The following is a 20,430-nucleotide window of genomic DNA, read 5'->3' as shown; positions in this document are numbered from 1 at the left end:
AGCAGGTTGCAGGGGACCACCCTGAAGAAGCCTCCCCATGCTCCTGAACATCCTTTGTTTACCCTGATATGCCTGCCCTGGGTTTGATCCCTCTGAGCTGCAAGGCCAGATAACAATGACCTTGTCAGACACCACAAAAATAATTGCTCTTCAGGATTTGTGTGGGGCTGCAGGGATTGGAAATGACAGAGGTTTATTGGAACCTTTCAGCTTTTTGGATTTAAAGATTAAGGAGTGAAAGGCAGTGGAAGATAGCAAATTGGAAAACCCTGGCAGGCTTTCCGTGATGGGCTGGGATGTATTTGCTGTTGTGTTTTCTGTCTTGTCCTCTCTTAGGACCTCACATGCGTGAATCTCCAGTCTTTTCTGTCTGGGGATCACAAGAACCATGAACAGTGAATGAGTTACCATTTACCTGTTTATCCCTCAATTTCTGTCAGTATAGCAATTCTGCTTTTATCTGAGAAAGGAGTTCAAGATCCCTTAATCTGTCTGGTTGGTCATTGCTAAAATTCCACGGCACTAGGTCTCAGGAGGACCCTAACCTGGTTGTTCAAGCCGTGGGCACCAAGTTTGACCTTCTGAAGGGACAGCCCTGGCAGACGGTCCTCCTCACCTGGAGCCAATGGTCTCACATGACCATTGGCATGTGAGTACAGGGCTTGGAGTCAGAAAAACCTATATTCCAGTCCTGACTTGCCACTGACTTTTAACTACAGCAATAAGTAATTATGCATAAAAATAAGAAATTTTAATGTAATTATTACAAAAAAAACCTCAAGAATAATATAGAAATCCAAAATGTCTGCCTTTGTAGCATGACCTATGTCATCAGTTTATGCCTTTCTTCTACTTTTTCATTTTACATGTATCTGTAGTTTTCACGGTTTTATCATAGGGAACATGCACTTTATTTTTTACTTCTTTTTTTTTCCCCAGCATTTCCAGTTTGCTATTTTTTAAAAAAATTGTGGTTAAGAACATATAACAAAAAATTTACCATTTTAACCATTTTTTAAGTGTACAGGTCAGTCATGTTAAGTATATTCTCATTGCTGCAAAACAGCTCCAGAACTTTTTCATCTTGCAAACCTGAAACTCTGCACCCACTGAACAATTACTTTTTCTTCTCCCCACCAAGCTCCTGGTAATCGCCATTTAAATTTCTATATTCTACTTTTTTAACTTGACATTATATCAATTTTTTTTTGTTATAATTTTTGAACATATATAATATCTTATAAAGAAGATGTACCAGACTTAAGACCCATTTTTGGATTTTAAGCTGCCTTCTATTTTTCTTGCTTAATGAATAATTTTGCAATGAGCATCTTTGTTTCTGGAGCATGTTTCCATATTTTGTTAAATTTTCTTAGGCTATATTCCCAGAATTGGAATTACTCTGATTAATAATGCTGAATTACTTTCTGAAAAGGTTTTATCAATTTATAAATTGAATTAAAGACTATTTCATTGCAGAGTCATCTCCACTAGGTGAAACTGATTGCTATTAAGTAGAATAAATACAATGCTTATTTATTTTTGTTTAATTTGCATTTAGTTTATTTTTAATTTTTAAGCATTTTTCAAGAATACTATGTGGCTATTATCTATAATCACCATGGTATACAGTAGATATCTTGAACTTATTTCTCTTATTTAACTGAAATTTTGTATCCTTTGACCAATATCTACCCAACCACCCTTCCCTCCAACTACCTCAGCCCCTGTTTCTATAAGATCAACTTTTTTATATGAGTAAGATCATGTGATATTTGTCTTTCTGTGCATGGCTTATTTAACTTAATATAAATTCTATGTCCATCCATGTGGTTGCAAATGAAAGAATTTATTCTTTTTATGGCTGAATAGTATGCCATTGTGTGTGTGTGTGTGTGTGTGTGTGTGTGTGTGTGTGTGTGTGTATGTATCACATTTTCTTTATTCATTCATCTGTTGATGGACACTGAGGTTGATTTCATACCTTGGCTATTATGAATAGTGCTATAAAGAACATGGGAGTGCAGACATCTCTCTAGCATGTTGATTTCATTTCCTTTGAATATATACCCAGTAGTGGGGTTGCTTGATTGTGTGGTAGTTCTATTTTTGGGTTTTTGTGGAACCTTTTTACTATTTTCCATAATGGAAAATAGTACTGATCTACCTTCCCATCAACAGTGTGCAAGCGTTCCTTTTTTCCACATCCTCATCAACACCTAACTTTTGTCTTTTCGATAATAACCCTTCTAACAGGTGTGAAGTGACAGCTCATTGTGGTTTTGATTAGCACTTCCCTGACGAATAGCGATGCCAAACATTTTAAACAAGTACTGTTGGCTATTTGCATGTCTTCTTTTGAGAAATGTCTGTTCAGGTCCTTTGACCATTTCTTAAGTGGGTTTTTTGCTTTCTTGTTATTGTGTGTGTTCTCTATGTATTTTGGATATTAACTCCCTATCAGATGTATAGTTTTCAAATATTTTTCTCCCATTCTATAGGCTGTCTCTTCACTCCATTGATTTCTTTTGTTGGGCTAAGCTTTTTAGTTTGATATAATCATGTTTGTCCATTTTTGCTTTTATTGCCTGTGTTTTAGGGGTCATATCCAAAAAATTCTTGCCCAGACCATTGTCATGGGGCTCTTTTTCAATGTTTTCTTCTAGTAGTTTAACAGTTTTGGATCTTTAGTCATTAATTCATCATGAGTTGGGTTTTGTTTATGGTGTGCATTTCTTTTACTTGAACCAAGTTAAGACAAAATGGTTTTAATTAATTTATTTAATGATTATTTACTAGTTATATTTTCCCCTTCATGAGGTACCTGCTTGTGATTTTTTGCCTACTTTTCAACTAAGGATATAATATTTTACATACATGCTTTTGACATTACAAAGAAGGTATCCTTATTGTATCATATTTGATTACTTTTTCATTGGGTATTGTTTTTATTATGATTTTAAACATGTAGAATTTTGATGTTTTTATGGTGGCAGAGCCTATATTCCAAAAATTGTATGACTCCTTTTACATCTGAAATTAGAAATTCTTCTTTTCAGAGGACTAAAATATATACCTACATTTTCTTCAAATTTTTTATCCCTTATTATCTATATTTAATTTTTAATTCATCTCAAACTTATTTCCATTATGATATGAGGTCCATCACTGCATGATGCCTGTCTTCCTTTTGATTTAGAATAGAGTCTATTTCTATACTACTTAGTCACTGTTGCCATCCTTTTAGTATTTTCTTATTCTATTGCTTTGTGGTAAATGCGGCTTAGATGATTTTTGCATTTTAGATTTTGATGAAATTTCTTTGTGGCCTAATAATGTGGTCAAATTTTGAGACTGCTCATGGCTATTATTAAAGAATGTGTGTTCCTAGTTTACAAATATCTATGTGTGTCTTTCCGCCCATCCATTCAGATGCATGTAGATACGAATATATCCCAAGGGATTAAACGTGACTTAAATATCCTGTATTTGTGCATTCTTATCATACTTGTTTTATTTATCTCAAAGGAATATTTTTAGGTATATAAAGTTTTTTTTAAGTTACATATTCTTGGTGGATTGTTCCTTTTATCAAAATGAGGTATTACTTGTTATTCTTTTTAAATATGATTTTGCATGTAATTTTTTGCAGTAGCTGCCACTTGGTTTGATATAATCATTGCTTTATTTGTTCCTCTTTTTTCAGCATTGGCCAGCCACATAATTTCCACTCTTTCATTTCTAACTTTTCGGTGTGTGTTTGTTTACAATATATCTCTTTTTAATAGCGTGTGTCTGGAATTTGTTCTTGTTGTTGTTTATATATCATCTGAATATCTGTCTTTTCATAGGTGAAAGTAATTTTAATTTAATTTTATTATGATTACAAATATATTTGGGCTCTTTTACTATTGTAACTGTGTTTTCTGAGTAATATATCTTTTATTTATTTTTCTCCTTTTCGTTCAATGGGTTACAATGTTTTTTCTTTTATTCCTTTTCTTCCATTGATTAAATTCCTTTGTTCTTTTTTTCTTCTAGGCTATGGAATTTATAATTCCAAGTATATCCTTACGGTTTTGGTACACATACTTAAACTTATTTTTTTTCCGTTAATATATATTATCGATTGTATCCTCTCAAGACAAGAAATTCTGCACACCTTTCTTTTTCCCATTGCCCTCTCTCCTTCACACCTCCATCCTCTGTGTATTTCCAGAGATTTTAATTTTAGATCATTGTTATTATATGTTCATTTAAAACATACTAAGTCAACACAAAGAAATCCATTACTTTTATCTTTTTCCACGTTGCTTCTTGTATCTCACTTCTTTTGGATTTGTTTTTCTTTCAGCTGGCTAAGTATATATTACTTGGTTCAAATTAATCTGTCCTGAGAATTGTAAAGATATCCTTCCTATGTTTTCTTGTAACCAGTGAAGCCAGGTGAATTGTGACAATAATTTGACTCTTGTTGCTTTGAAGGGATTTATTTCTTCACATTGAAGTTATAAAATTTCTCTGCAATATGCTTGGATTTAGGTCTTTTACAATTTAACCTGCTGGACACGTAAAAGACCTTTCCAGTCTGAGGATGCAGGTCATTCTTTCTGTCTAGGAAACTTTATTCTAATGTTATTTTAAATATTTCCTGCTGTCTATTTCCTTCATTTTTTCCTTTTGGAAACTCAGTTACATGGATGTGGAAAACTTTATTCCTGTTTTCTGGGTTTCTTAGTTTTTCTTGTGTACTTTTCTTTCCTGTGTCTCTTTGTATGAAGATGCCTGTGTGATAGTCCAGCCCTCTATTTTGCTGTGTGGCTATGTTCATTCTTCTATTAAGTTGGCCTTTTAAGATTTTGATGTTCAGAATTTTAATTGCTAAGATATGTAGTTGATCTTTTGAGTTGAGATTTTTTTCACAACTCTTTATATTTTTCAAACTTTTTCTAAAGCGGTTTTTGTTTTAATGTTTTGTTAATATTGTGTCCTTAAAGGTCAGTTTGCCTGAGGTGTAATTTCTTATATTTCTTGGAGAAAAGTTGCCTTTCCTCCAATGTTTGGCTGTTCTTTATTTTGTGCTTATCTTTTTTTCTTTTCTTTTCCTTTCTTTTCTTTTCTTTTCTTTTCTTTTTTCTTTTCTCTTCTCTTCTCTTCTCTTCTCTTCTCTTCTCTTCTTTCTCTCTTTCTTTCTTTCTTTCTTTCTTTCTTTCTTTCTTTCTTTCTTTCTTTCTTTCTTTCTTTTTCTTTCTTTCTTCCTTTCTTTCTTTTCTTTCTTTCTTTTTTTGAGACCAATCTCCCTCTGTTGCCCAGGCTCGAGTGCAGTGGTGTGGTCTTGGCTCACTGCAACATCTGCCTCCTGGGTTCAAGTGATTCTCCTGCCTCGGCCTCCCAAGTAGCTGGGATTATAGGTGCCTGCCACCACGTCTGGCTGATTTTGTACTTTTAGCAGAGATGATGGTTCAACATGTTGGCCAGGCTGGTCTTGAACTCCCTACCTCAAGTGATCCTCCTGCCTCAGCCTACCAAAGTGCTGGATTACAGGCATGAGCCATCATACCCGGCAACAGCTGGATGAATTTTCATGAAGATAATGCATCTGTGAAGCCAACACTTAGCTCAAGAAATAGACATTATTGCCCACCCTCAGTCCCTTCTCCTGGTGACATTCCAATCACCATACCCCCACAAAGGTAACCACTCTCCCAATCATATATCAGTTTGGCCCGGTTTTGAACTCCATATAACTGGGCCTTATAGAATGACTCTGTGTCAGGCCTCGTTCTCTCAATGTTATATGTAGGTGTACTTGGCAGTTTTAACTTCCTGTTTTTTGGGTTTTTTTGTTTGCTTGTTTTGGAGACAGAGTCTTACTCTGTCACCCAGGCTGGAGTGCAGCGGAGCAATCTTGGCTCACCGCAACATCCGCCTCCCTGTTCTAGCAATTCTCCTGCCTCAGCCTCCCAAGTAGCTGGGATTACAGGCGCACGCATGTTGCCGGTACACATTTTTTGTATTTTAGTATACACAGGCATTCACCATGTTGACCAGGTTGGTCTCAATCTCCTGACCTTAAGTAATCCGCCCACCTCGGTCTCCCAAAGTTCTGAGATTACAGGCGTGAGCCACCGCACCCAGCCTGTTTTGTGCTTATCTTTGCATTTGAGATTTTCTGTTAGCCTATCTGGGAATGCTGGCTTTGTGTGTTGCAGTTTGTCTGGGGAGTACTGAGGTGTGCTACAGTGTGTTTCTGTCCAGTAACTGGTCTTCCAGCTGTGGAGTCAGTGTGTTTCTTCTAAGAGTTACAGTTTACTCAAGATATTGCTCTATTGTAACACCTCAAGCGTAAGCACTTGCTGCCATGTACTGACTACTCCTGTTTGGCACTCCAGTCATTCAGTGTCATTGTCACAGCCTCCCTCTTCTCAGGGTCAGCCATGTCATTTTACCTTTCAGATAGTTGTTTCATTCTTCACTGTGATCTCTGCACCGCCCCCAACCAACCTCAGTCTTTATGTATTGACCAAAGACATTTTTAATATTCTGATTATCATTGTGGAGAGATATATATGTGTATGTGTGTATATGTCTTTCTTTCTCATTATGGAAATATGTATTTATGGAAAATATATGTGTGTATGTGTGTGTGTATATATATGGCATATATATATATATACATGCCAAGTTAGTTTCTAACAGAATATCTACCAACATTTTGTCTTTGTCTCTTACATGTTGTAATCTCCTCTTCTATTCTTTTTGTTCTTGTTGGATTTTACTGTTTCCTACCCCTGCCCCCAACCTTTGTATTACTTTAGTAAAGTATTGAGAGGGGGCAGAGATAAACCACTGTGATCCATCTGCTATGTTTAACTAGAATGCTCTGGATTATCATTTTAATTCATTGATGAATTATTTATGTTGGTATTTTTTAAATTTTTCTTTTTTTTTTTTGAGACAGTCTTGCTCTGTCACCAGGCTGGAGTGCAATGGCGCTATCTCGGCTCACTGCAACCTCTGCCTCCCAGGTTCAAGTGATTCTCCTTCCTCAGCCTCCCAAGTAGCTGGGACTACAGGCATGTGCCACCATGCCTGGCTAATTTTTGTATTTTTAGTAGAGACGGGGTTTCACCGTGTTGGCCAGGATGGTCTTGATCTCTTGACCTCATAATCCACCTTCCTTGGCCTCTGAAAGTGCTGGGATTACAGGCGTGAGCCATCACACCTGGCCTATGTTGGTAATAGAATTTTGGCATCTATAATCTTCATGATATTAGAATACAAATACTAGAATCAACCATGAGGTTATGTCCTCACAAACCCATCATAAACATTTTAAGTTTGAGAATGCATTTAATACCTATCACCTACCAAACATCATAGCTGAGCCTACCCTGTCTTAAACAAGCTCAGAACACTTACATTACCTATAGCTGGGCAAAATCATCTAATACAAGGTCTATTTTATAATAAAGTGTTGAAAATTTTGTGTAATTTATTGAATACTGTACTGAAAGTGGAAAACAGAGTGGTTGTGTGTGTATGGTTTCTAGTGAATGGGTATCATTTTTGCATCATTGAAAAGTCAAAGAATCGTAAGTTGAACCATTGTAAGGTGGGGGCCATCTGTATTTTATTTTTGTGCTTTGAGAGTCAGTTTTTTGGCCTCCAGTTTATGTTTATTTTATAATATAAGTTAGTAGCTTTCCATCTCCTTTTGTATTGTGGAACAGATTATAATTTTAATAAAATGTGTGTACAATAATCATAAATTATATATGGGTGCAGAGTCTTTGGTGGAAGCTGTTAATTCATATTTTAATTTATATCTCAAATGTTATCCTATAATTGATTTCTTTTTTGTGTGTATCAAGTTTCAAAGTTTATATTTTTCAGAAAGCCACCCCTCTCACTGAGGTTTTCACAGATTTGTTAGTATATCATTATGCATAATTTTTTTTTCTTTTTTTATTGGATCAGCCAGGACTTTATTTTATTTGTTTTCTTGTTGCTATTGTTTGCTCCCATCAAATTCCACATATTTTAAAAATTATTTTTCATATTTATTAGTTTTCTAGTTGGTCATAAACACTAAACTAAAATATCAGCTTTCTCCTATTGTCAAGACTATTTTCCCCTCAAAATCTTAAGCTGAATGCTTTGTTTTATAAATAATCTCTTATTGTTTTATTGATTTAACTTCTAGTTAGCCAGTATGTTCTTTAAAATTGATTTAAATAGACTGGTAGTGTGCTTAGTGGGTAGATTACTGGTTTTAAATTACTCAAGTGATTACTCCGGTTAAGGGAAATTTGCTATTTGGAGAAGAAATAAAGCGTTCTCCTTTTGACATACTACTAGCCAAAATAAATCAATACATCAAGATGGATTAACAAGTTAGAGGGTAATAAAAGAAAATAAAAGATATTTAAACCAGTGATTCCCAAACGTGGCTGTACACTGGACCCATCATCATCAATCATCTGACTGCAGATTAGAATCATCTTGATTAGAAAAATAAAGCTTGGTCCTTTTGGCACACTCTTAAGCAAAATAAATAAATACATCAAAACGGATTAACAAGTTAAAGGTTAGAGAAAAGAAAATATATTCTAAGCCAGTGGTTTCCAAACTTGGCTACAAATTTGAATCCAAATTTACAAAAATTCTGATGCCCAGATTGTACCACAGACTAGTTGAACCTGGTGGTAGGCAGGCCTCAGTAGTGCTTTAAAATCCTCAGGGGATTGCAATTGCAGAAAAATCTGAGGACCACTGTTCTGCAGTCTTGTTTTCCCCAAGTGTGGTCTTCTTACCAACAGCATTGACAATGGCTTAGACCTTGTTAGAAAGGCAAACTATCAGGCCCCATCTGAGATGCGCTGAGTCAGAATCTGAATGTTTACAAATGCCAGGTGATTCATATGTGCAATGGATTTGAATCCCATGCCTCCAAAGCACGTGTAGCAAATTAGTGCCCATGGCCTATTTATACGAGTAATATTTTACTGGAATATGGTCACATCTATTTGTTTCCCTATTATTTACAGCAAAATTGAGTAGTTGAGACAGAATCTAAAATATTTATTAATATTTACCATATGTTCAGTTACAGAAAAGTTTGCTTCTCAACCTGGATGGCTCATTAGAATCATTCGAGAGCCTTAAAACTCCCTCTGACTGGCTGTACCCCAAGCCCATTAAATCAGAATGTGGCGAGGGGTGCTTAGACCCAGGTGCCAACAATTCTGAAAGTTTCCCAGGTGATTTAAATGTGCAGTCAAAGTTCAAAACCAGTGCCCAGAAAGTGCAAAGAAAAAAATATAGAAGCAGGAAATAAATAAATAATCTGTATGATGGATGGGATGACTTTTTTTGGATATAGAAAAAAGGAAACATGATGGAAAGATTGATATATTTGACCATATAACAAATTTTAGAATTCAGGAGGAAAGAAACTTTTTTTTTTTTTTTTTTTTGAGACGGAGTCTTGTTCCATCGCCAGGCACCAGGCTGGAGTGCAGTGACGTGATCTCGGCTCACTGCAACCTCCGCCTCCGGGTTAAAGCAATTCTCCTGCCTCAGCCTCCGGAGCAGCTGGGACTACAGGCACATGCCACCACGCCCAGCTAATTTTTGTATTTGCAGTAGAGATGGGGTTTCACCATGTTGGCCAGGATGGTCTCGATCTCTTGACCTCGTGATCCACCCACCTCACCTGCCAAGGTGCTAGGATTACAGGCGTGAGCCACCACGCATGGTCAAGAAACTCTTCTTAAGTAAAATTTGACATAAGAAAAATAAGCCAAATTGAGAAGACTGATGAACTGTGGGAGATAATATATGATATAGAAATCTTCTTTATAAAATAATGCAAGTATATTACTACAGATAAGATAAATACACAGGCAGACTGGCAAAGGCCACTCAAGCATTTTAGAGAAGAAAATAATTAGCTTCATTTGTTAAGATAGAAAAGCAAAATAAAACGGCCATGAGCTCTTATTTGGGCCCTATCAAACTGAGATTCTTTTAAAAAATTTTTTAAATTTTTTTATTTTTTTGAGACAGAGTCTTGCTGTGTTGCCCTGGCTGGAGTACAGTGGCGAGATCTAGGCTCACTGCAACCTCCACCTCCAGGTTCAAGCGATTCTCTTGCCTCAGCCTCCAGAGTAGCTGGGATTACAGAGACATACCATCATACCTGATTAATTTGTATTTTCAGTAGAGATGGGGTTTCACCATGTTGGCCAGTCTGGTCTCGAACTCCTGGCCTCAAGTGATCCATCCACCTCAGCTTCCCAAAGTGTTGGGATTATAGGTGTGAGCCACCATGTGCCTGGCCTCAAATTGGGATTCTTGTTTTCCTTCCCTCCCTCCCTCCCTTGCTGCCTGCCTTCCGATTTTCTCTATCCCAGTACTCAATCCAATGGGGATACAAGCAAAAGAGCATTTGCATACTGAAGGGAATGCAAATTGTGAGGACAAGTTGGCAAGATGTATCGAAGTCTTGAAAGTGCTTGCTTGAGTCCTCATGTCTGAACTGGAACTGGTGGGCTGCCCAGGGCAGTGGCGACAAGCTTGGGTTTTGTAGAGTATGACACATTTGGGATGAAACCAGCTCTGTTGCTTACAAACTGTACTGGATACAATATCTCATTTTTTTTCTTTTTAGCTATTTTCTTCTGTTGTAAGAACATTTAAAACAAGATAGAGGTTTTAGTGTGTAGTAATTAAATATACTAGATCATCTATAATAATAAATTGATGTCATTGTCAACATAATCATTTAACCAGTAATTTAAAATAACGGTAACACTATATGTACTCTGTGTGTGTGTGTGTGTGTGTGTGTGTGTGTGTGTGTGTGTGTGTGTCTGTTTGTCTGTGTCTGTGTGTGTCTCTGTCTTTCTGGGCTTTCTAATCCATCTTGATGACTTTTCTGTGGAGTGTGTACACTCCTATGCTGTTGTAATTCTCTATCATCATATGATGAAATTACCATTTACTGAGTGCCTCTGGTATGCCCATGTAGACTCTGAGAATGCTTGGTCTTCAGGTATGCAGATCACCAGGGTAGGATTTAATGCCCATGCCTGTGAGGGAATAAGGATGGAGAACTCAGGCTGGGTGCAGCTGCCTCGGAAGCCTCAGCCCATCCCACAGGGAACAGTGCCATCAGATGGCCCTTCAGAGTTATCCCAAATTGAGGCAAGGCAGCTGACCTTTGCTCCCACATCAGCCAGCCATTGCGGGGGCACCAGGGGATTGTAGCCTCAGGTGAGGCAGCTCCTTGTAGCAGAGGGCAATTGTCATGGAGGGACCAGCTGTGAGCCTTTAGCAGGTCACTCTTCAAGAGCTTAGGACAAATAAGATCCCTGAAGAGGGGATCTGGGTTGCACCCTACAGCATCCAATATAGCTCATGTCTTTTATTTATTTAATGCAGCCCCGGATATGATACCCTAGTAATTTCTTTAGGATTATTGTTAGTCATTGGTGTGATAAGCTTGCCATTTAAAAAAAATGCGTGAGGAACCTGTGCCCAGGTAATGCCAACTTTCTAAACTAATACAGAGCATGGAAAAACACAGATAAGTCCATTGTTAAGACTTGATCATATAATATAGACAGACAAGTTTACTATTTCTTGAAAGTGTAAAAAACTCACTTGTAAAACTCTCTGAACCCGGTACCTTTTGGAGAGGGCATGTAATTTCTGGCTTTTGCTATATACACATTTTCTTCTTCACAACTCTGTTATAGATATTTTGTATTGCCTTAGAAAATCATTTATTTCAGAGATTTTATAGAATAAAAAATAACAAGAGGTATTATAAAATAGAGAAGGTGAATAATTGTCACCAAAGAGAGGTGTCTTTTTCTCCGCTGTCTTTTCTTGGCCTCCTCTCTTAGCCTGACATCGCTGTCTGTAGTCCTCTGGGCTCTTTCTGGTTATAGCAGGAGTGGCCATTGGTTAAGGCTTTTCCCCAATTAGGCTACTTTCTACTTCCTAAGAGTGCAGCCCTGACCTCTGTCAGGGGACCCCGCAGAGCTGTGGCTTTTCCCTTTAGTAGGCAACATAGGGTCTCAGAATTCTGAATGTGGATTATCTAACCTTTAACTCTGCCACCTAATTCTTTCTCAAAACTTTGATTCATTCATTTATTCAAACAAGGATTTATTGAGCCTTCACCTTATGCCAGACACTATGTTCAGTGTTGGAAAATATAGCCCTGAACAAAGCAGACATCAGCCCCTCCCCTCGTAGAGCTGATGCTACAGAGAGGGAGACAGAAGGTAACCACGTAACTGAGGTGCTGGTGCATCGTGCTGAGGAGAAAAGTGAAGCAGGAAAGAGGACAGGGTGTTTCAGGGGTGGTGTGGGAGGAGTTGCGTGTTTAGGTTGGGTAGCCAGGGAAGGTCACACTGATCACGGGACACTGAGTGAGAACCTAAAGGAGGTGAGAAAGTGTGCCATGTGTGCATCTGGGGAACAGCATTCCAGGCAGAGAGGCCGCACGTGCAGAGGCCCTGGGGCAGTAGCATGCCTGTGTGTTCAAGGGTCACTGAAGACATCTGCCAGATCAGCGTGTCTTTCAGGAATCATTCACAGTAGGAGTGGCAGTAGGAAGCCATCAGATCCAAAAGGGGATAGTGCTGGTGGTGGGTGGTATCGCTTTAGGCCTTTGAAGGACTTTGACTTTTACCCTGTGTAAAATGAGGGCATTGAAGGAGGGCATTGAAAGCTTCTGAGCAGACACCACAAGGGGTCCAGGGCAGAAAGCAGTCAGGAAGCTGATATGGTTTGGCTGTGTCCCTACCCAAATCTCATCTTGAATTATAGTTCCCATAATACCCATATGTTGTGGGAGGGACCTGGTGGAAGGTAATTGAATCACGGGGGCAGTTACCTCCATGCTGCTGTTCTCGTGATAGTGAGTTCTCATGAGATCTGATGGTTTTATTAGGGGATTTTTCCCTCTTTGCTTGGCACTTCTTCTCACCACCGTATGAAGAAGGATGTGTTTGCTTCCCCTTCTGCCATGAATATAAGTTTCCTGAGGCTTCTCCCACCCCGCAGAACTGTGAGTCAATTAAACCTCTTTCCTTTATAGATTGTCCAGTCTCAGGTATGTCTTTATTAGCAGAGTGAGGATAGACTAATACAGAGGTATTGTGAAAGATTCCTGAAAGACACATGCTTTAGATCAACCATTTCTCCAGATAGTCTGGCTTGATCTGAGGATAAAATGTAGACTGACTTTTTTAACCTATGGAGAACTTCAATGACTCATTTGCATCAATGAAACTCAGTGCCAGTCAAATAGGCAAAGGCACCTTTGTTCAGCCCAAGGGGTCTTGCTTCTGCAACACCCTGGGTCCCTTTTGCAGGGAGACATTTCCCTCTGGTCTCCATGTTGAGAAAAATAAATGATTCTCCTGCAAGCCAGTTTGTTTTTCTCTCTTATGTATGCACTATTAATCTTCTCCTGTCTCCTTGCTTGCTTTTGTTAAGAAGGTGCTCAGAGCTAGATCTGCAGTTTGTCTCTAGCAAGAGGACAGGACCCTGTGGCCTCTGCATTCATTTCTTTCCTCCCCTTACTTTCACACACCTTAATTAAAAGAAAAGCTTTTAGTCTATTATGTTTTTGTGGCTCACTCAAATGTGGCAAGCTGTAGATTAGATTTGATATACGATACAAACGGCATCATTTAAAGATTAAAAGAAGGAATCCAGTTTGAAGTTCAGGTTGTTTGTATTCTGTTTTTAGTTCCATAAATACAAGTATATCTATGTATACACAGTATTTTCATGATTAAACCCTAAGTGGCTAATATATTGTTAGTGTGTGTATTTCTACAGGACTGCCTCTTATTTATAGTTTTGCTTCCTAAGGTTTCAGTTGCCCCCCATCAACTGTAGTCTGAAAATATTAAATAGAAAATTTTAGAAATTAACAGTTCATAAGTTTTAAGTTGTATGCTGTCCTGCTTGGCCCCATCTGAGACAAGAACCCTCCCTTTGCCCGGCACATCTGCGCCATCTGCACTCCCAACCGTCAGTCTCTCAGTGCCACTCAGTGGGCACACCTATGTCTTGCTGCCACAGTGCCTGTGTTCAAGTAACCCTTATTTTACTTAATAATGACCTCAAAGTGCAAGAATAGTGATGCTGGGGCATACAGTCATAATTGTTCTACTTTATTATTGCCATTGCTTATTTGTTTGTTTTCTTCCAGACAGAGTCTTGTTCTGTCGCCCAGGCTGGCATGAAGTGGCACGATCTTAGCTCACTGCAATCTTTGCCTCCCCAGGTTCAAGCAATACTCCTGCCTCAGCCTCCCGAGTAGCTGGGGTTACAGGCGTGTGCCACAGCACCTGGCTAATTTTTGTGTTTTTAGTAGAGATGGGGTTTTACCATGTTGGCCAGGCTGGTCTCAAACTCCTGATCTCATGATCTGCCTGCCTTAGCCTCCCAAAGTGCTGGGATTACAGATGTTAGCCACTGTGCCTGGCCCTTATTCTCATTGTTAATCCCTTCCTGTTCCTAATTTATAAATTAAATTTTACCGTAGGTGTGTGTATGTAATACATATAGGATTTGGTACTATCTGAGGTTTCAGGCATTCGCTGGGAAGTCTTGGAGCGTATCCCTGGAGGAACACGGGAGGGTGTTGTATCTTTGATGGTTTCAGTGCTAATTGCCAGTGGCCTTCTACTCCAAGTTTCTAAATTTGTTTTAGCTCAGTAATATGCAGCAGTGATGCTGGTATGAGATAACAGTCTAGGCTGGACTGGAAGGTTAGAACCAGCAGTGGAGTCTGTTATAGATTTAATTTCCAGCCCTTGCCTCTCCCATTCTGATTTAGCAAGTCTTATGAACCCCTTTGAAAGCTTTATGTACATACTGAGCAAACAATATATTGTTTTGAGACCTTAGAATTTAAAATTTTGTTGTCACTTTTATTCTTGAACAACCACTTCACTGGGTATAAAAATCTTGGATCAGATTCTGTTTGTCTAAAAATCATGAGAATTTCCTAATCACCATTTAACACTTATAGATAATGATCTTTGTTACTTTAATGGTAAATAACCCCATCAGCACTGATGCTTCATTTTTATTGCTTGATTTTAATACTTGAAACGTGAACAAGAAAAGCCAGATGCTTCTTGCCTCTGGTCTCTAAGAGCTGATCCTTCTTTTTATGTTTTAGTCTCCAGTCATTTTTTTCTTATCTCAAAAGTTCTTTTCTGTGATGTCCTGGCCTTTGCTTATGATCAATGTGCTGTTCGGACTTCCATTTGGAACACATTTTATTCACAGGTTGGATCTCTGTGATCTCTGCTCTGTGTCTACTTTCTGAAGTTTCATCTTTTTTTCTGTCCCTTTCCCTTATTTTCTCTGCTTTCTGGGATGATTTCTTAGTTTTGTACTCCACACCATGGTCGGTTTTCGGCAGTGCTAAGTCAGGCTTTCATCAGCTCAGTTACGACTGTGCTTTTGGCTGTGAGCCCTTCTATTTCATCAACATCCCGTCTCATCTCTGCAATTATTTAATAAAAAGTTATATAAATATTATTTAGCATAGAAGGAGAATGTTTTCATAAAAATGTCTTCTGTTTGTGATGGTAAATCTTTTTCAGATGAGAAATTATTTTTTGAGCCAATCCTTTTCTCTCTCTTTCTTTGTAGTCAGATTTTCCCCCACTCCATGAGCTTCAAGTTCATTTTCCCTTATTACCTAAAGAGCTCAGCTCCATGTTGGGTACAGTTAGTGTACTCTTAGTTCAAGGAGAAGGTAGTAAGGATTCCTTCCCACCGCTGTGCCCTAGGCTGCCTTTTTACTGCCTCACGGGTATGGGAGAACAAAGCCCCACCCACAGGCATGGAGCTGTCTGTCAGCTCAGTGCTCTGGAGGGCTTCACACTGCCTTTGGCACACGGTGGTGCTGAATAAAATGCTTCTAGAAAATCTGCAAAAGAAAATCCCCTTGGGAGTGGGTGTGACATTCAATGTGTCTCAGAGCTGTGACAAACCAGCATTTTGTAAGTCATATCCTTGCATGATAGCCAAAGTGTTATAGCCCAGGACTGACTGTGAATGTTCTGACTCATGAATTTCACCTCAACAGAAATATAATTTACTCTTAGCTCCTAAAACATAATAATTTGCATTTTTAAAGGGTTCTTGATGTGTTTTCCTTCTTCATCTCTCTTCTGCCACCTAAACATTGATGTTTCTTTTCCATTCAAGAGAGGTCGTTGATTTAGAAAGGACAAACCGTTTATCTTAACTCTTACTAAATGGGGAGCTATATAAATTTTGAATCCTGAAGCTGTGGGGTGTGATATCTTACTGATCTTTTTTTTTTTTTTTTTTTTGGGGGGAAAATGTAGATATTTGTAGAAAACAGATAACACTGTGGGCTGTACTCTTCATTTTATCAGGGCTGAAGATAAAGATAAAAAATAAAATCCATCAAAGACGTAAGGTTATCCGATTTAGTCTCAATCTGCTCTTAGCGCAAGGGTTACCCTGAGTTATCACAATTCCTAGGATTTTTCAGAGACAAAATCCTGCCAGACAGCTAGGTAACTTAGAAAATTGTGCTTTCAATCAGAGATCACCCAATGAAAAGTCTCATTAACCTGGCTCCTCCCCATGAGCCCTTCCCCTAAAGAGGTTCCAAACAGGCTACCTTTGTAAGGAGAAAGTCCATTTACCAGCCAAGATTAAACCAGTCAAGAATCAGAATGAGGGAATATGTCCGAGGTACCAGTTGGTTTATCTTCTGCAAGAACTTCCCATCCCTTCGACCCTTGGGAACTGTTAATCAAATGGCAGACGGTGAACATTAAAACCACGCATTGAAAATAATGCATCTCTCTTTCACTCTTCTTTCCAGGTTTGAGATTTTTAAGAGCTCTGAGACTGATACAGTTTTCAGAAATTTTGCAGTTTCTGAATATTCTTAAAACAAGGTAAGATGTTCTTCATTGTATTTTTTTTTTCATTCCAGTCCCCTCTGCCAAGTTGCAAATATCAAGTGTGCTTGCTTTCATCACAATGACATTATTAATGTTATGTGATTTACAGAAAGAGTGAGCTAACACAGAGAGGGAGAGAAAACCCAGAGCAGGGTTTGGGTTGCTGTCTTCTGCAGGGCCAGGGAACTATGTGGTGAAAAGAGAGAAATAGCCGTGCAGGCAGGGGAGCAGGGACAATTTTAGGGATGCATGGCTGATATCTGGGTGCCTAGTGGGGTTGCCCAGATATAAGCCACAGTGTCAAAGGGAGACGTGCACAACGAATGAGGGATAGATTTGCTCATTGATTGGGAAGTCCTTGCTGCCAGATCCTAAATCGCCCCTTTATTACATCACTAAATAAGAAATTGAACCCAGTCATAAAGGCAATAGAAGCAACGCTGTGAGAGGCAATCACAAACCTCATATGGCAAACAGAAAATCATTTCATTTCAAAGCACATTTTAGATGTTCACTTTATATCCATATAGCCCTGGGGGCTTGCTCTGTGAATTGCCTTTTGGGGGAAAACCTACAAACCTCCTGACGAATGCGCCATGAATACTTCTGTTAACTGTGTTATGATCTGGAAAACACAACTGGACCAGGAGGAAAAGCCCCCAGAGGATGCCTTTCCTGATGACCTGCCGGCTTGCAGAGCTGCCCTGAAACCAGGGCTGTCTTGATGAATAAACTAATAAAAGAGGTTAGACGTGCTCTAATGGAGAATAAGCACAGGCTATAAATTTCTCTTCTAGGAAATTACACTCTAAGAAGCTCACTTCTAACATTCCATTTCCTCTTTGGTTGCCCTTCATGCATTTGATAAATGATTAAAAACAGGACACCTCCATATTTTGTGATTTGTAATTAATATAGCTGCAGTCTTGAGGATTAGATTTGGCATCATTTTTCTGGTGACACAGGCTGGGACCCAGCTTCCTGAATGAACCTGACACAGCCAACAAATTCAACCTATGATTGGCTTTACTCCTTGGTCGTTTGTGTTTTTTTGCTTGTTTATTTTGTTTTGCCTTAATTCCAAATCGGTTTCCTCTGACTGTTCATCTGTGTGACTGTGAGATCAAATTCACTTTCTATTAGCCAAGTTGAAAAGAAAAAGAGAATCCGATGGCACCGAAGTCTTTAAAAGTATGTCCTCCCACCTTTTACTGTTCATTATCCTGAGATAAGAATTCATGAGTTCTCTATTTATTAGCAATAATGTAATAGTATTCATATACAGTGAATATTGTTTTTCTTCATATTTTTCTAAGTGACAATAACCTTGATTTCTGCCTTTTAATGATTATTCTATGTACTAGAAACCTATTACTTTTGAAATGTACATGGTCAATGAAGCTAGCATCTCTCCCATATTTACCTACATCAGATTTGCTCCACTGGACTGCGTTTTTATAAGTGGAATGTACCAGTACCCAGCACCAAACATAGAGCCTTGTCCTTAAGAGACACTCATTTTTCTGGTAGGGATCGTGTTTTGTGATACTCTGTAGCATCAGGTAGTATCTGTCTCTCCCTGTCTCACAATTACATTATATGTTAGGGGGATTTTTAATCTTTGATGCCAGCATTTTGAGAAGGTCCCATTGCTCTGGGGAATATTGTCTACTCCCTAGACCCTTTTAGGACTTGAGAGAATGATGGACTATCTGAATATCTTTTTCTGACCCTCTGCTAGGACACTCACCTCTCTTTCCTTTGGATATGGGAAGTGACTGTGGACTCCCTGGTGGTCAGCTTACCCACCAACTGCACAGTTATGGGTGCTTCCTCCTCTCAGTGAAGAGCCGGGGAAGCTGAAGCAGCCAGCCAGGGTACGAGGGAGAAAATGGCCCTAGGGAAGAGTCACAGGGTGGAAGGCTGGCTGGGCATCTGCCATCCGGGCCCCAAAACAGCATTTCTCCGGCACCCCACTTCCCACTATGTGAAACTCTTATCAGAGGGTACTTTTTGCCACAACCCCACAACATGGGTTTTCAGAGTTCTTGTCACTTATGGTCATAACCAGGTGGTTGAGGTAATTCAGCAAGCCTGGAATGAGCACCCATTGGTGTCAGCAGCAAGGTGGGTACTAGGATGGAGTCCTGCTGGCAGAGACCTTGCTAGGTGGGGGCCAGGCCGTCTGACAGTGTGATTAATGCTGATGTCAGTATGCCCAGGGGTTGGGGGGGGGGGCAACTAAGCTGGGCTTGGCATGAGTTGTGGGGCAGTCAAGGATCTTTTCAAGGAGAAGGGGGTGCTTCAGGTAAGCCTGGTAGAAAACTAAGTGTCATCCTCGGGGGGCTGGGCATGTGGGGGGTGTGAGGAGCAGGGTTGTCTTCGAATCAAGGAAGCTGCAAACATCACACTGGTGTGAGGGCATGGCACTTGGGGAAGCTGGGTAATTCTGTACTCCTGGACAAGAAGGTTCTGTGGTGGAAAGAGGAGGATGAGGTAAAGAGGGTAGGAAAGGCCAAGTCACCAGGGACAGAAGCAAACGTCATGTAACTGTAAGAACTCTAGAAGCTCTAGGATGACTCTCTGAGCCCATTCTCTCTCCAGGTGCCAGCCCAGCTAACTTTGACTCCTTTTTGGGCATCCCCAAGTGTGGATCCCAAAGCTCTCATTTTCCCAGAGAAAGTGCAGCATTTGTAGGGCTTTGGACACTTAGCGATTCTCCTGTGACTCTTCTTTACTCTGCTGCTTTCATAGCAGTCCTTCCAGCAGGGTGGGTTGGGGGACCCATGTCATTATCTTTAGGGAGGTTTTGTCTGGCTGTCTTTGGCAGTGAATCCTTGCCAATCCGTGGCATTAGGTAGGGATGGAGGCATTGTGATGCGATTCGAAATCATGATTTGAAGTTGGTATTTCATTTTCAGTATTTTGGCTGCCTCACTGGGCCAAAAGCTGGAAGAAACAGGGCAGAGAAGCATAAGGTGGCAGAAAGATTGATACAGAATTGAGAAGGCAGCAGAGGAAATTAAAGTGTATGGGATGAAATGGGCCAATCACGGTATATGACCAGCATCAGGGCCCTTTCCCAAACTGCAAGCCCACAGTGGGCCTGGAATACTCCATAGCCTGAAACAGGCCAATTAAAGGGAAAGCAAGGAGACTGCCTCTCACCATCTGAGGTTTTGGCAGTTCCTCAATTGCCCTGCAAACTGGAGATCTACACACAGGTGATAGAACACTTATTCTACTATCAGAGGAAAGTCAGCAGCTGTGTTTAAAGGCTATAATTCCCCTTCTCATTGACCGTGGTAGATATTGATGAGTAAAACATGAATCACTCAGCAAATTTTTTCAAAATGGGAATTGCCTTGCTGTTTTCTCTTTTTCTTTTTTCCTTCCTTCCTTCCTTCCTTCCTTCCTTCCTTCCTTCCTTCCTTCC

The 20,430-nt window shown here is 39.5% G+C and overlaps 1 protein-coding gene across 29 annotated transcripts in view; it reads left to right on the top strand.

The window, feature by feature from the left end:
• Positions 1–20,430, top strand: part of KCNMA1 (potassium calcium-activated channel subfamily M alpha 1) — a 768,447-nt gene that overhangs the window by 502,277 nt on the left and 245,740 nt on the right. For all 29 annotated transcript variants that reach the window (XM_037727278.1, XM_037727288.1, XM_037727276.1 and 26 more), the window contains exon 6: positions 16,913–16,988. In XM_037727278.1, coding sequence (XP_037583206.1) covers positions 16,913–16,988 — 76 coding nt within the window. The remainder of the gene's footprint in view (positions 1–16,912; positions 16,989–20,430) is intronic.

The sequence above is a fragment of the Cebus imitator genome, unplaced genomic scaffold, assembly GCF_001604975.1.
Source record: "Cebus imitator isolate Cc_AM_T3 unplaced genomic scaffold, Cebus_imitator-1.0 Scaffold11, whole genome shotgun sequence".
Lineage (NCBI taxonomy): Eukaryota > Metazoa > Chordata > Mammalia > Primates > Cebidae > Cebus > Cebus imitator.
Note: the sequence above shows the minus strand (reverse complement) of the source record. Positions and strands in the feature narration are given on the sequence as shown.